This window comes from Pipistrellus kuhlii, unplaced genomic scaffold (assembly GCF_014108245.1).
Source record: "Pipistrellus kuhlii isolate mPipKuh1 unplaced genomic scaffold, mPipKuh1.p scaffold_m20_p_14, whole genome shotgun sequence".
Classification (NCBI taxonomy): domain Eukaryota; kingdom Metazoa; phylum Chordata; class Mammalia; order Chiroptera; family Vespertilionidae; genus Pipistrellus; species Pipistrellus kuhlii.
Window position 1 is genome coordinate 30,950,417 of NW_023425449.1, and position 16,804 is coordinate 30,967,220.

Sequence of the window (16,804 nt, forward strand, 5' to 3'; positions counted from 1 at the left end):
GCATTTTAAAAATATAAGGTCACCTTTCAACAAGATAAAGTATTTCAGTTGGTATGGGTTTGTGTATCTTGGAGAATCATATATAAACATTTATGTATAATATTAGTTTCATGAGTATGAAAACATTCACATATTTAAATAGTTAATTTTTTTTTGTAATCAAATATGTTGTTTTTATTATTTTTTTGTTTTCACAGGTTTATAAAGTTCTAGTCTCAGTGGGCAGGAGCGAGTGGTTTGTCTTCAGAAGATATGCAGAATTTGATAAGCTTTACAATACGGTAAGTAATGGTCAGTTTACGAGGTTTTTATTTAAAACACCTGAGAAAACTCAAAAATAAGAGATTTTACTTGAGTGATTAAATAATATTCAGATATATCAGAGAAGCGGAAAAGAGTAAGAGATTCTTCAAAAGCATTCTAACTTTGGAATTTTTACACAAAAGAATGGAGAGGGTACCATTGACAAGTTCCAAATAAAGTATTGAAAGTATGGAAACCAGATGTAGTTTAAAATATTCTAACTTAAAATATATTTTAATGTTATAGGATATTAGAAATAAATCCTTTACATCTACCTCTCTAATAATTGCTAATCATCATGGTATTTCTGGTTAAATTTATTGTGCTTTTTTTTGTTACTTAGTTTTTCTTTAATGCATATGCAACTGAAACTTACTGTATATAATTTTAATATTACTTAGTCAATATTTAACATATTAAGGGAGTCATTTTTTTTTTTACTCGAAGTGAAGTCACATTTTTTAAACAGACTAAAAGCCAGAGAGTTTATACATGAGAATATTCTTCTGTAATCTTTTTCAGTGATTAAAAAAAAAAAGTGTATATTAGAGGCTGGGTGAGGGTTGAATTGCTAGTTCTATTTGAAATTCTTGGATACCATAATGTACATGACTAGCTTTTTTTTTTCTTTTTTTTTTTTACATCTGCCTATCAGGATAGCTGAGTTATACTCAGGTAAAAATAGCATGATGGTAACAACACCCATACACCCAACACCCATAAACACAGAGAGTTTATATGAATTTAGATGAGACCAGATTTTGTTCAGTGAGCTACTAATTTGAGATTTCTTTATGTATTTTGCTTAAAAGATCACATAGGCCAGATTTAACTTCTAAACATGTCTCCTTTTGTAGAACTATAGGGGATGTCATCCAAAAACTGACCAGTAAAGAGTCTGCATGAGTTCAAAGCTTAGCATCCTTGGGATGGTTTCTTTTTAAACATCTGGTGATTAATTGGGTGGATTATCTTTATTTGAGTATCTTTTCGTAAAGTAGGAATGTTTCTTTTGGGCATTTCCCCACCATGATCATGTTTTTTCTCTTTTTCCATCAAACATCCCATTTCAAGTATTTTTGTAGACAATTTTCTCAGTCTGTAGTTGAGTTTTTATTATCCATCTTCCTCATTTTTCCTATATTTCTCCTTTTTTGTTCTGTTTTTTTCTTCTTCTCGTTTCCTCGTTTTTTGTGTCTGCCTTTCTCATTTATATAACCCCTTTCAATTCTGCCTCCTGAGGGGAGGGGGAAAGACAAAAACAGGGGAATGGTATTAGTTTAAACTCACTACAGGAGTGAGTTTAAACTAAGCTTGATTTCCCTAAGTTTGAAAATACAAATTCTTATGGTTCTTTTACAATAAAAGACAAAAATATAATTGCCAATCTCTGAGCATTTTAATTATCAGTTAAATGTGCTTTTATGACTGTTTACATTTTTAAACTTTTTATTGTAGAAATTGCTGAATACTATAGAGGTAGAACGACTCGTACAAACACAGAAATAATATAATGTACCATCCAGCTTCAACAATTAAATGGCCATTCTTGTTTCATCTCTGGCCCTAGCCGGCCCACTGTAATTCTGAAGCAAATTTCATTCATCAGCCAAAACCAGTTTGGCTCAGTGGATAGAGCGTCAGCCTGTGGACTGAAAGGTCCCAGGTTTGATTCCGGTCAAAGGCTTGTACCTTGTTTGCAGGCACATCCCCAGTGGCGGGTATGCAAGAGGCAGCTGATGGATGATTCTCTCTCATAGATGTTTCTAACTCTCTATCCCTCTCCCTTCCTTTCTGTAAAAAATCAATAAAATATAGTTTTAAAAAATTCATTCATCATATCATTTCATCTGCAATATTTTAGTATCATCTCTAAAAAAAGATAAAAGTCCTTAGAAACACACACACACACATAATATTGTCACATCTAAAACTAAATGAGTGGTGATGTCTTACCATCAAATAATCACTCAGTATTCATGTGACTGGTTGATAGGTCTATTGAGTGTCTTTTAATCGTCCACCTCTCTTATCTTTCCTTTACAGCTTTTTGTGGAAAAAGCAGTGTCATTTGTCTACAGACTTTTCATTCTGGATTTTCCTGATAGCATGCCAGTGGTGCAGAGTGATTAATACATTCTTCTGTTCTTTCTATTTCCTGTCCGTTGGTAGTTAGAGACATAGTTTCTGTGTGTGTGTGTGTGTGTGTGTGAGAGAGAGGGGGGGGAGGGAGGACTCTTTACCTGAAGGTTATAATAAAAATAAGCATTAACCCTTATTTATGACTTTTACTGCTACAAAGGGCCTAGTTCCTTCTCTGGGGATAAACAAATCCCATAAATGTTCTATAATAGAACAGCTGAAGTAGAGAACGTTAAAAAGCAAAATTCATCAGCTTTCTTAGAAAACAATTATCAATTTGTTCATATAGAGAGAACACAAAAGATCACATCTTCCCCTGAGGTAATAAATGGTGAGTAATATGTATTCAAAATCTACATCCTAGATTCTAGTCTAAGCACTTAACGTGAATGGTTTCCTTCAAGCCTCCCAACAAGGTCTGTAAGGTGAGTGCTACAATTATCCCTTATTTTTCAGGCAAGAACCCAGAGGTACAGGGATGTGAAGTAAGTTATCAAGGTCACAGAGCTGCTACGTGTCCTATTGGCACAAAATAAGATGATTAGACCGACTATCGTATTTTACTGGTATAACTTAATACTGTACATTGGGTCATGACATAGTTAAAAGTATGTCTTACAGAGGACTTGCTTGCAAATAGATTGTATTTTATTTTGCTGCGTGCATAACTGGAAGACTTGCGAAATTAACTTCACGTGATGTTACTTTTTAAAACCCTAGTTGAAGAAACAGTTTCCCACTATGGCCCTGAAGATTCCTGCCAAGCGGATATTTGGTGATAATTTTGATCCCGGTAAGCAGTAATTTCATAGACCCAGACATCAGTGATGGTTGAAGTTTGAAGACATAGTTAACTCACTCACTGTGCACTGTATACTAATACAAAAGCTTACCAAGCTTATTAGTCTCAGGCTCCAGGAAAAGAATGTCTCAGGAAGGTGCTTACTGTTTTAAACATGTCACGTGTTGTCATTCATTGAGTCCTCACAACAGCCCTTTGAGTTGGGTATTATTATCATCACTATTTTATAGATAAGGAAACAGAAGCACAGAAGCATAGTTAGGGTCACAGACATCTAGTAAATGTCAGTTTTGGAAGTTAAATTTAACCAGTCTGGTTTCAGAGACATTTTTTTTTTTTTTTTTTTGTCATGAAGGATTTTTTGAGTACTTGGATAACCACGAAGGGCGTTCTTTGTTACATCGAGAAGCATTTATTGAAAGTGTACTCTGTACTAGCCCCTCTACAAGCCTCTGAATGGGATACTAAAAAATGCCTTATTGCCGAAACCGGTTTAGCTCAGTGGATAGAGTGTCGGCCTGTGGACTGAAAGGTCCCGGGTTCGATTCCGGTCAAGGACATGTGCCTTGGTTGCGGGCACATGCCCAGTAGGGGGTGTGCAGGAGGCAGCTGATCGATGATTCTCTTATCCATGTTTCTAACTCTCTGTCCCTCTCTCTTCCTCTCTGTAAAAAAATCAATAAAACATATGTTAAAAAAAAAAATGCCCTATTGCTCACCCTTGGGGAGTGTAATGTCACAAAGGACCTCAGGAATCTGGAGCCCCAAGCCCGGAGCTTTTCGCTAGAATCCGAGAAATCAGGCCAGGTCACAAGTGGCTGCTTACAGAGAGACAGAGTCTGCTTTTCTAGCAGGCATCCTCCCAGAAAAGTCATCTACCTGCATAGCGGGTGAATCCTGACAAACCAGGGAGCCCTCCCTCCGCACCGTCTCACTTCCTCCGTTAATCTGCTTGTAACCCTGTAGCCCATTGAACCCGTGGTTCCCGACATGTCCGCTCTAGGTCAAATTGCTCTCGAGTTGCTTATCTTTATCGCACTTTTCCCCATTCTTTCCCTCCCCAACCTTTCCAGTGTACTGTGTGGAATTCTGCCGACAACGAACAACCTTCTCTTCGTCCGTCATCGTTTCCATATTGCTCTCACCTTCCTGCTTTAGTTAAAACTTAGTGTTCCCCCCGAGGCTGCATGCGTGCGGGCTGATCCCTTGTAACCCTCTCAACTGGAAGCTCTTATTTATTTGTTTATTTATTTTACACTGTATGAAGCTCAGGATTGGTGAGGCTTCTCACTTCCCCTAGTACCGTGGTCGGCAAACTGCGGCTCTCGAGCCACATGCGGCTCTTTGGCCCACTGAGCGTGGCTCTTCCACAAAATGCCACGGCCTGGGCGAGTCTGTTTTGAAGAAGTGGCATTAGAAGAAGTTTAAAAAATTTTTTTCTGTCAAAAGAGATTTCAGTTCTTATACTGTTGTTGTATTGTTGTACTGTTGATGTTTGGCTCTGTTGACTAATGAGTTTGCCGAACACTGCCCTAGTATATGTAAATTAAAAAAAAATTTTTAAAAAATATATTTTATTGACTTTTTACAGAGAGGAAGAGAGAGTGATAGCTAGAAACATCGATGAGAGAGAAACATTGATCAGCTGCCTCCTGCACACCCCCTAACAGGGGATGTGCCCACAGTCAAGGTACATGCCCTTAAACCGGAATCGAACCTGGGACCTTTCAGTCCGCAGGCCAGCGCTCTATCTGCTGAGCCAAACCGGTTTCAGCTAAATGTAAAATTTTTATTCCCATTTGTAACTACATCATTCACAGGAAACTAGAGGCTAAGCCACTCTCCAAGCCTCACGGCTAATATGTGGGGAATTACTCATCCAGATTTTTTGTCTCTCTTATTCCCTTGGTCTATATTCTCTGCTTAAAACACGGTGCCTTTAGAAACAAAATTCATAAACTGTGCGTTTTCTTTCAAAGTTACTTGTTTGGAACATTACAGAACTCGGACCTTGTTTCCGGGTCTGAAATGTGTGCGTTAGGGATGAAGGATCTTTGTGGTCCCTGCGGGCTCTCAAAATCCTTTGATCGTGACTATAACCAGGTCACTCTGACCATAAGTATGGTGTTAGGACAAAAAAACCCAAGGTCTCTTTTTTTTGTTTGTTTTTTTACCTCCCGTTCCACAGTGGTGAGAGATTGTCTCTCCTCTTGGATGACTTTTCTAGAAGCACTAAAATGACAAAGAAATCTTTTATAGGTCAGTTTAATACTTATTCTGGGGAGACAAAAGCTTTCATTTTATTATCTAAGCACTATATTCTTTTGGACCTCTAATGAAAACTCTTGAATAACAACAGATACATTCACATAAATTCTTTTTTTTTAATAATTTAAGTTAAATTTATTTTAAATGGAATATTATTAAATTTTATTTAAAATACATTTTATTGTTCTCAATAGTATAAGAAAAATACAGTAAAATTCTAAGTATGTTTTACATACATTTTTAATTGGAGAGATTTTTAAAAATATATTATCTCTAACAATAATTCCTTTTTTTTTTTTTTTTTTGTAATCCTCATCCGAGGATATGATTTTAGAGCGAGAGGAAAGAAGAGAAAGAAACATGAATGTGAGAGAGGAACATCAACCGGTTGCCTCACATACCCACCTCTACTGGGGGTCGAACCCACAACCTTTTGGTGCCTGGGACGACGCTCCAACCAACTGAGACGCCTAGCCAGGGCTCCAACTATAATTGCTTTATTTTTTATTTTTATTGTGTCTATTTATTACTCTCTATACCCTTAATCTGAAGCCTGGATTCTCTAGGCCATTGTTATCATCACTCTCCCGTCTACTAGGCCTGGAGATATATAGTAGTAGCCTTCTTCCTTTCTTCTAGATCTAGAACATTCTCCTTTTATTCCTTATACAATGCCTGCAGCTTTTTTAAAAACTTGGAATTGCCCCTACATTCTGACTACTACTGACCTTCGTTTTTCATTACTGACTTCTTCTATTTATCTCCTATAGGGCTTTCAAAGCTGTTTGAAGTCAATAATGAAGTGGAGAGACAAGTAGCTGTTAGTGCAGCAGGGGGTACAGCTCCCTGAAGAAAGCAAATCACTTTCTCTTATCCCAGCCCATCTCCCAGGATCAAATGTACCGTCAGGGAAAGTCCACACAGCAATTCAGAGGTGCTTCCATGTAATCACTAGATTTTACTTAGATATCTCAAATATAGTCATTCATTTCAGATCTCCCTCTATGTTACTAAATCCAGTTTCTGAAAACATATTGTCTTTCAAGTATAGGTTTTTAAATATATTTTTTATTTCAGAGAGGAAGGGAGAGAGGGAGAGGGAGAGGGAGGGGAAGAAGGAGAGGGAAGGAGGGAAAGAGAGAGAATGAGAGAGAGAGAGAGAGAGAGAGAGAGAGAGAGAGAAGAAACATCAGTGATGAGAATCATTGATTGGCTTCTGCACCAACGCCCCCCTCCCCTCCCTAGGGATCAAGCCCGAAATCTGGGCATGTGACCTGACCAGGAATCGAACTGTGACCTCCTAGTTGATAGGACTCTCAACCACTGAGCCACACTGGCTAAAGTATAGTTTTTAATGAAAACCTCACATATGCCTTATGTCCGGTGATATAAAGAATGCCCTTGGAAGAGTTTTACAAGATACCTTCCTCAATTCTTCAAGAAATCCGTAGTTGAACAAGAAAAAGCTGCCACGTGCATTTGTATCTAAGAGACCAGATCTAATTTATATTTGTTCTTTTATATCCAACCTTACATGGAAATAAAACCTACATGACTAGAAGCAACCCATAATTGGGGTGAAAAACACTATATTAAAACTTTGTTGAGTAGAAATCATTTTATTTAGCCAAAACCGGTTTGGCTCGGTGGATAGAGCGTCGGCCTGCAGATCGAAAGGTCCCGGGTTCGATTCCGTTCAAGAGCATGTACCTTAGTTGCGGGCACATCCCCAGTAGGGAGTGTGCAGGAGGCAGCTGATCGATGATTCTCTCTCATTGATGTTTCTAACTCTCTATCCCTCTCTCTTCCTCTCTGTAAAAAATCAATAAAATATATATATTTTTTTTAATTTTTAATTTTTTTATTGTTTTTTTTAAAATATATATTTTATTGATTTTTGTACAGAGAGGAAGGGAGAGATAGAGAGCTAGAAACATCAATGAGAGTCATCGATCAGCTGCCTCTTGCACACCTCCTACTGGGGATATGCCCGCAACCAAGGTACATGCCCTTGACCGGAATCGAACCCAGTCCCTTCAGTCCCCAAGCCAATGCTCTATCCATTGAGCCAAACCGGTTTTGGCCAATAAAATATATTTAAAACAAAAACAAAAAAAACAAAACAAAACTCACTGTTAAGTTGAATGTTGTTTGTAGGTTTTTATGGAGACATTCACTATTTTAAGATACTCTCTCAAGTCTCCTATTGCTTCAATTTTTAGAATATACAGGTACTCCTTGACTTATATTACATTCTGATAAACCCATTGTATGTTGAAAATATCGTAAGTTGAAAATGCATTGAATACACCCAGTTGAATACATCTAGCTTAGACCAGCCTTGACCTTAAATATGTTCAGAACACTTACATTAGTCTGTTGTTGACAAAATCATCTTGTTGCCATAGAGAATATCATACTGCATATTGCTAGCCTGGGGAAAGATCAAAATACAAAGTATGATTTCTTCTTTCACACCACTGTAAAGTTGAAAAATCCTAAGTCAAACCTTTTAAGTCAGGGACCATTTGTATTTCTTAAGAATTTGAGTTTAGGAAGATGGCTTTTTGATTCAAAAACAACAAAAATAGTAATAGCTGAAGATTGTGCTCTTTTCTACCAGGCATTCTACTGTAAAATTATATGCAATCATATTTAATCCTGTAACAATAATATGATAACAATATTATTGTTCTTGTTCCCATTTTATAAGGATTTAAATCTTAGAAAGGTTCAAGGTCAGTTAGCTAATAAGTAGCAGAGACAAGATACTTGAATACAGTTTTCAAATTCTAAGAAACCTTGTGCTTACCCTTTATTGCTAAACTGCTGTTGCATGAAAGTCAAAACACTTTGAAGATACTGGACAGTTATTTGTTAGGACAATTATTTGTTAGTGTTCTGGTGTATTTTTAAGGGTGAGTTTGTTTTTTAGCATCAAAGTTTTTATGAAACTCAAGTAACCGATTAATCATTCCCCAGTTGCAAGGATTTCCTGTAATTCTTGTTTTCTTTTTAATTAGCATGTTTGTTTTTTTTTTCAGTCACCAGTGTCATAGTGTTAATTTTTATTTCTTACTTGGTAGCATAGGACAAAAAGCAAATGCTCCCAGTTTTTGTAGTGAATCTGTTTAGAACCTAAAATAGTCTCTCTTTTTGGAGAATTTTCTTTTGGGAGATATGCTATCTGCTTTACTTTATTTTTATAATCATTTTATTATGGATTTTAAAATATATATTTCTAAGTATTTGGTTTTTTATTTTTTGTGTGTTTTTTTTTTAAATATATTTTATTGATTTTTTACAGAGAGGAAGGAAGATGGATAGAGAGCTAGAAACATCGATGAGAGAGAAACATTGACCAGCTGCCTCCTACCGGGGATGTGCCCACACCCAAAGTACATGCTCTTGTCCGGAATCGAACCTGGGACCTTTCAGTCCGCAGACCGACGTTCTATCCACTGAGCCAAACTGGTTTCGGCTGTTTTTTTTTTTAATTGTAAATCAAGAAACATAAATTAAGAAATGGCTCTTATCTGTTCTTACATAACTGTATTGATAATTACATGGTCTGACATAAATAATCCTAATAGCGGATATCTCTCTTAACAGATTTTATCAAACAAAGAAGAGCAGGACTAAATGAATTCATTCAGAACTTAGTTAGGCATCCAGAGCTTTACAACCAGTAAGTAATTTTCATTGTGTTCTGAAGAGGCACTGAAACCAAACCTAAGACTATTGAATTAAGTTACTGGTGCAGATTTTATATGTTCTGTGGAATGTCATTGTGCTACACACGTGTGTGTGTGTGTGTGTGTGTGTGTGCGTGTGTGTTTGTAAAATATTCCTCAATCATTTCCCCCTGGTGTTTTGTTTTTTGGGTTTTGTTTTGTTTTATTTTGTTTTTTGCATTGTTAATCCTCATCCAAGATTATTTTTCCATTGATTTTTAGAAAGAGTAGAAGTGAGAGATCAAGAGAAAGAGACATTGATGAGAGAGGGAAACATTGATCGGTTGCCTCCTGCATGCACAGGAACCAGAGCTGGAGATGGCCGGCCAGGCCTAGGGACCCTGCCCATGCACGAATTTCGTGCACTGGGCCTCTAGTTAATAAATAATTGTACAAGAATAGTCTCTGTTCTGCGCACTCACAGCTGTAAGCCTACTTTTGCACCACTGTATTTAAACTTGCTAAGAGTGTAGATCTTAAAGATTCTCACCACAAGAAAAAAAAATTGTAACTGTGATGGATATTAATTAGACTTGTGATCATTTTACAATACATACAAATAATCAGATATATCTCAAGAAGAAAAAAAGATGTGCTCACTTCGGCAGCACGTATAACTAAAATTGGAACGATACAGAGAAGATTAGCATGGCCCCTGTGCAAGGATGACACGCAAATTCATGAAGCGGTTCCATGTTAAAAAGAAGAGGAGGAGGAGAACAATTTGGTAGATGGTTCCTCTGATACAGAGATTGAATCATTGCTCAGGATTGTTGGGATTGTCGTTCGTCCACACAAAGCCCCTCTTTTATTTTAGTCCATTTTTCTCTCTCCATCTTTGATCTTCACTCACAATTCTTCATTCCTCTATTGATGCCCACATGAATGTGTTTGTTACATGTCTTTGAATACCTGTTAACTGACTGTTGCTTTGTGTTCCTAAGTATTTAATATACGTACGTACACACATAAATGGTACTGTGCTGTAGTTCCTTGTGTCTGCCTGCTGTAGGCAATTTCTAAGCTTGCCTTCTCATTTCTCTAGAGGTAGATGGCTGTTTTGCTTCTGATTCACTGCTATAAGGAGTGTTGCAATGAGTATTCTAGTTATGGGCCTTTCATTGAACCCGGGCATATTTTTTTTTTCTGTGGTTTGTTCCTAGAACTGGAATTTCTGGGTCAGGGAAATGCATACACAGACTCACCAAGTTCTGCCAGATTGCTTTTCAGAAAACGTGCCTATTTTACATTCTCACCAGTAATACATGAGGATATCTCTTTCCCTATATGCCTACCAACTTTTGATACTATCTATCTTTCTAATTTTTGCCATTTAATGGACATAAAGTGGCATCTCATTATCTCATTGTTATTTTAATTTGTATTTCTTGTACTTTTAGTGAAGTTAGGCATCTTTTTTTCTTTTTTTTTTTTTTTTTTTTTTTAATATATTTTATTGATTTTTTACAGAGAGGAAGAGAGAGGGATAGAGAGCTAGAAACGTCGATGAGAGAGAAACATCGATCAGCTGCCTCTTGCACACCCCCTGCCAGGGATGTGCCCGCAACCAATGTACATGCCCTTGACCGGAATCAAACCTGGGACTTTTCAGTCTGCAGACTGACGCTCTACCACTGAGCCAAACCGGTTTCGGCGAAGTTAGGCATCTTGATAAATTTTCTTACCGTTTGGGTTTTGTCTTCTATGAACTGACTATTTATGCCTTTGCCCATGTTAGGTTCTCCATTTTTTTAAAATAAATTGCTTATTCCTTTTATAATAATGAATATTATTAACAAAGTTAATTTTTGTTTTTAGTCCAGATGTCAGAGCATTCCTTCAAATGGACAGTCCGAAACACCAGTCAGATCCATCTGAAGATGAGGATGAAAGAAGTACTGAGAAGGTAGTTAAAATGGAATGTATTTTTTAACAGAAAAAAAATACCATTACCCAAAGATGAAGTTATTGGCAACTTTAGGACATATAGTTAAAACAAAGCCATTTTATCCATTGTAAATTTTCTGTTCTGTAGAATACATAAAAACAAAAGTGCATACTTCTTACTGATCACTATTATAAAATTTATAAATGAGCACATTTTATAATAAAAAGTAATACATGTTAATTAGTTTTGAAAATAGTAAGAAGGGAAACACCCATATGATCAGAACCCAAGTAATTTTTAACACTTTAGTGATTTTTCTTTCTAATCTTCTCTTAACATATAGTGATTTTTCAAATTATCTAATTCTAATAATATAGTGTATACAGTTTTGTATTCCACTCTCTTCATTTTACATCTCTTTTTTTGTCACTGTGACTGCATCTTCATCATTATACTTGAATAGGATATTTTAATTTTTATTTATTTTGATTTAATTTTTAAATATATTTTTATTGATATTAGAGAGGAAAGGAGAGGGAAAGAGAGATAGAAACATCAGTGATGAAAGAGAATCTTGGTTAGCTGCCTCCTGCATACCCCCTACTGGATATTGGGCCCAAAACCCAGGCATGTGCTCTGACCAGGAATCGAACCGTGACCTCCTGGTTGAAAAGTCAGTGCTCAGTCATTGAGCCACACCGGCTGGGCGGATATTTTTATTTTTTAAAATAAGATAAATATAATAAGCTCATGCCTTATTATGAAGCTATTTTCTATATTTACTCTAAAAATTATCTGGGAAAGGTAAATTATAATAATTTCACTAGACAGGTTATTAGTTAGCAATTCAAATAATAATTACAAGTGTTATAAATATGATAATACCTTTATAATTCAAAATTGATTATTAAAATATATACATGCAAATCAGAGGTTTGGGGTTGAAGGGCATTTTTGTTTTTATAATGTCTTTTAATTGTGTCATGGTTCTCTTTTTGTAACTTAAAAGATAATACGTATTAAGAGTTGGAACATGATTGTCCCACAGCTAAAACCTTCCTTTGATAATAGATGTATTCCTTTTTTGCAACTGCTGGGAAGTAGTAATGTTTTCTGAGGCCCCAAGGGGATTCTCAGTTAAGAGAACAGGTTTAACTTTTCCATCGTGACATGGTTGCTCCTAGGACAACGCAGAAGAATGCTTTTATCTTATTCTTCTGCGACTAGTCCAAAGAGAAGCTGGAAAAGCATTTGTAACCAATGAGGTAGAGGGTATAGTGTCTATGTAAAAAGCTCATATAAATGGATTTTTCAAAAGAATGGTATTTAAGATCCCAGTAGATTTAAAAAAAAAAAGAAAAAAGAAAAGCAACATGAAGAAATATTGTTTCTAAATAAATGTATGGAAACATATTCGGCCTTGGTACCAATAGAAGACTACATTTTTAAGTGAGATTTTTTTCCCCTCCCTCTACCACGTTAACTAAATGTAACGTAAATAAAATGCTGTAGGACTGAGAAGGTAAGGTGCAGTGGGCACCCGTGGGCATTACTGGTGTCATAAACTTATGCAGCTCTTTTGGAAAACAATTTGGCAATCTGAGGCAGACATAACTTCATGTCCTTTGGGAGCTGAGGCAAAGGAAAAGATCCTTCCTATGGAGAAAAGACAAAGATGTTCGGTTTCGTGTGATTTATAATGAAAAAGTAAAATCACGTTAAACATTCATCAATCAAATAGTATGACTCTATACATTTAAAAAGTATTTTTGGCCGAAACCGGTTTGGCTTAGTGGTAGAGCGTCGGTCTGCTGACTGAAAGGTCCCAGGTTCGATTCCGGTCAAGGGCATGTACATTGGTTGCAGGCACATCCCCAGTAGGGGGTGTGCAAGAGGCAGCTGGTCGATGTTTCTCTCTTATCAACGTTTCTAGCTCTCTATCTCTCTCCCTCCCTCTCTGTAAAAAATCAATAAAAAATATATATTTTTTAAAAAGTATTTTTGGAGATGTATTTTAAGTTTTGACATACAAAATCAAGGTATAACATTTTATATGCATATTTACATAGTGTGATTACAGCCAGTTTTGAAAAGTTATGCAAAGACTGCAGTATATGAAATTACTGTTAAAGTTTTACAAAATTATCAGTTGGTAAAGTTATGGATTTTTTTTTAAAAGAAGTCTTCTTCCTAGTTCTTTCCATATTTTTCAACTATGAGTATATGTTATTAAGTGGAAAAGATGAAACTGTTTAAAAATATTTTAAAGGACAAGAACCTATATAACCATGGTTTTCCATGTTTTACTTACTAATCATATTGAGAATATATAGATTTAGGTCAATTAGAGAATGCCTTACCTTGCTATACGAGACAGCTGGCCGTGAAAGAACCAAACTGAGCCCTTGGTTGGGTGTTGTCCTGTGCACCGAAAGGTTGCTGTTTTGATTCCCTGTCAGGGCACATGCCTGGTTGTGGGCAGGGTCCCTGGTAGGGACATGCAGGAGGCAGCTGATCAGTGTTTTGCTCTCACATCAGTGTTTCTCTCTCCTCCCTTCCTCTCTCTCTCTCTTAAAAAAAAAAAAAAAAAAAAAAAAAAAAGAATAAAAGAAAGAACCAACTGAAAGATTCCTGGCTCCAGGCTTCTATTCTGTCACTAATAGCTTTAGATCTGAATTTTCTTTCTTTTTTCTTTTTTCATCCATAAAATCTGAAACTTAGATTAGGATATCTTGCAGTTTTAAAATACTGATAAAAATAATCTCTTTTAAAAAGGGAACAAGCTATACTTGTACTAATTACTTATTAATAGTTACAAGTTAGGACTTTTAAGTTAATAGCTCTATGAAGTTAATAGCCAGATAATATCTTAGAAGGCATATGGACCTACCCCTTATTTATAGAGAGAAAACTAGAGGTCAAGAGAAGTAAATAAATATGTTCTTGATTAGTGTTCACTCTGTTAATAAATTATTCCTCATCTTCAGTTTAGTGATTTGAAGTAATATTTAAAAATAGCTGGGGGATGGAAGGGAGCGGGAAAGAGAGAACTCATTTATTTGGACAACAGTGTGGTCATTGCAGAGAGGAGGGGGGGTGGGTGAAGGTGGAGGAGGGTGGAGGGGATAAATGGTGTTGGTTAAAGAAAAATAGTAGGTAGAGTTAAAAGTTACCTAATTACGTACTCCAGTAATTTTCATTATTATTTCAGAAATGTGCTCTACTTGCCAAAACCGGTTTGGCTCAGTAGATAGAACATCGGCCTGCGGACTGAAGGGTCCGTGGTTTGATTCCGGTCAAGGGCACATACCTTGGTTGTGGGCACATCACCGGTGGGAGGTGTGCAGGAGGCAGCTGATCGATGTTTCCCTCTCATCGATGTTTCTAACTCTATCCCTTTCAATTCCTCTCTCTGTAAAAAATCAATAAAAATATGTTTAAAAAAAGAAAGAAAAAGAAATGTGCTCTACTGGAAAAATTATTGCCAAATAATAAAATCATACTACATGCTAATGTAATTCAGGGGACAAGTTGTTCATGTTATTATTTAATTCATGCTTATTTGAATTCACTTCTCTCATCTATACAAGAAAAATTTATTGAATGGAAACATGATCCAATTCTCTGCATGTCATTAAAAGAATAAGTATATTGAAATTACTATGTAATTTGGATTATGTTATCACATTCTATGGAACACTATAATATATAAACATAATCTAGGTATTAAGTCAGATTATTATGCTCTAAACCTTAAACTAAATTTATACAGTGCTGCTTGCCAATTATATCTCAATAAAATTGGGGAGGGGAGATTACTCTGTGTTATAATGATGCCACAATAAGGTAATTCTCATTTCATGAACCATTTTCTTTTGTCTTGTGCTAGACTATTATGGTTCCTTATATTTTTGTGTTCTGGGGATTGACCTTTTATTACAGAAAGATTTTTCACATAAAGGTATTGTTAGGAAATGCATTTGGTGCCAATGTTGTTTCATAAGAAACATATTATTATACATCAGAACTTTTGTCCTTTATTTTTTAAAATAGCTTATATTCTGGAGATTGCCCTAAGTTTCAGATGAATTTAAGCGAAATGCATATAATATTTGTCTCTAAAATTGAAATTGCTCAGATAAAATTCATTGGTTATGATTAACGTAAAGAAGTTTTTCAAAGCTTGTTTCATACCTAGAGCTTATTATGAAAAATCTTCTATAATAATAAGAGCGTAGTATGCTAATTAGACCGGCGTCCTCCTGGATGACCTTCTGGACGAAGCCCGGGTCCCGGGTGCCGGAGGGAAGCCAGCGCCAGCAGCCGGGGTGGGGAAGGAAGGCCGACTCTAGTACGAATTTCATGCATCGGGCCTCTAGTAATTACATAAGGCTCTAGTAAAAGTATCCATCTTTGTTGGAAAATTTGAAAACCAAAAGCCATTTGTAATCAGGTTAATTTTTTTTAATCTTTATTGTTGACAGTTTTACCGATGTCCCCTTTGTTTTGTTGTTTTGTTTTCTTTTCCCCACTGACCCCCTGCACCCTGCACACACCCCTCCCAGGCCTTCACCAGACTCTGGTTTGTGTCCATGAGACATGCATACATGCGTGTAAGTTCGCCAGATAATCTCCCCCCACCCCCAACCAGGTCTTTAAATGTGAAAACGATCCCTCTTAAATTGTGGTTTCAGTGCCCACCTCTTTCACAGAGCTTCCCCCAGTTTACTGCATTCTTTGTCCACTTGGAGCTTGATTTCTGCCTTACCCTTTTCCTTGTAGCTGCTCTTGAAATATATCATAAAAATGATTATGGATGGTACCAAGTAAGTCTGTATGTTTATTTAGGATTAGGGCTTTAGGTTTCTTTCACATGGCACTACACCACGTATCTGGTGCAGCTATGAAAACATTCATTGACCGTTGAAGCTCCATTATGAACTTTAATGTGTGTTTCTCCCCCCCTCCCATTCCAACAGCTACACTCTACCTCACAGAACATCAACCTGGGACCGTCTGGAAATCCTCAGTAGGTTTGATTCCTTTCAAACAATCCTTTATATATATATATATATATATATATATTTTATGTGAATGTTCAGATACAATTTGACCAGTTTAACTGGAAGGCTGAGAGATAGAACCCTAGCTACAGTGCATATAATACAGTCCTATGCTTGCCTAATTTATCGCTCTAGCTTTATTGCTTTAGTAGAGCTCTAAGGCATTTTTAACCCATAAATTATTAATCTGCTTCTATTTCACTTTTGTTACTTCCCACTCTTTGTCTTTTTCTCACTCTCTTTCTGTGACTCTGTGTGTGTGCGTGTGTGTGTGTGTGTAAAATCAGTAGACTGTATTTCCCAGGGGACCATAAGACCTGGGGGTACTTGGGAAGTGTTTGACAGAAGCATCCGTGCAGGCCTAATTGGTATTCTCCTAGTAGTTCATTAAAGGCTGCGCAACATTCTTTATGCAGGTGCTCCCGTATTTAAACACAATATACAATCTAGAAACAAATATAAAACGGGAGGAACATTTAGAGGAACCCCAGGAGTGAAAACTATAGACTCCATCTTGAGTGTCAACTGTAGCAATTCATTGGAAGGGAATGCCCAGAACACCGGATACAAAGGATTCCAAGGCCACTTCTTGGCTCAGTGTGAG

General features: G+C 36.5%; 1 protein-coding gene and 1 non-coding gene across 15 annotated transcripts in view; both read left to right on the forward strand.

Moving 5' to 3' along the window:
• Positions 1 to 16,804, forward strand: part of LOC118718321 (serine/threonine-protein kinase Sgk3) — a 59,794-nt gene that overhangs the window by 18,335 nt on the left and 24,655 nt on the right. For 11 of the 14 annotated variants that reach the window (XR_004987772.2, XM_036437048.2, XM_045581448.1 and 8 more), the window contains 5 exons: positions 198 to 281; positions 3,166 to 3,238; positions 9,128 to 9,203; positions 11,068 to 11,155; positions 16,117 to 16,166. Coding sequence is in view for 13 of the 14 variants with exons in the window: in XM_036437048.2 (XP_036292941.1) it covers positions 198 to 281; positions 3,166 to 3,238; positions 9,128 to 9,203; positions 11,068 to 11,155; positions 16,117 to 16,166 (371 nt within the window). In the remaining variant the exon portion in view is untranslated. Of the gene's footprint in view, positions 1 to 197; positions 282 to 2,734; positions 2,777 to 2,901; positions 2,983 to 3,165; positions 3,239 to 9,127; positions 9,204 to 11,067; positions 11,156 to 16,116; positions 16,167 to 16,804 lie in introns of those variants that run through there. The other 3 variants (XM_045581454.1, XM_036437058.2, XM_036437061.2) reach the window with 3 other exon arrangements.
• LOC118718707 lies at positions 9,842 to 9,949 on the forward strand. The gene has a single exon (XR_004987891.1). It is a non-coding gene; the product is annotated as a U6 spliceosomal RNA (small nuclear RNA).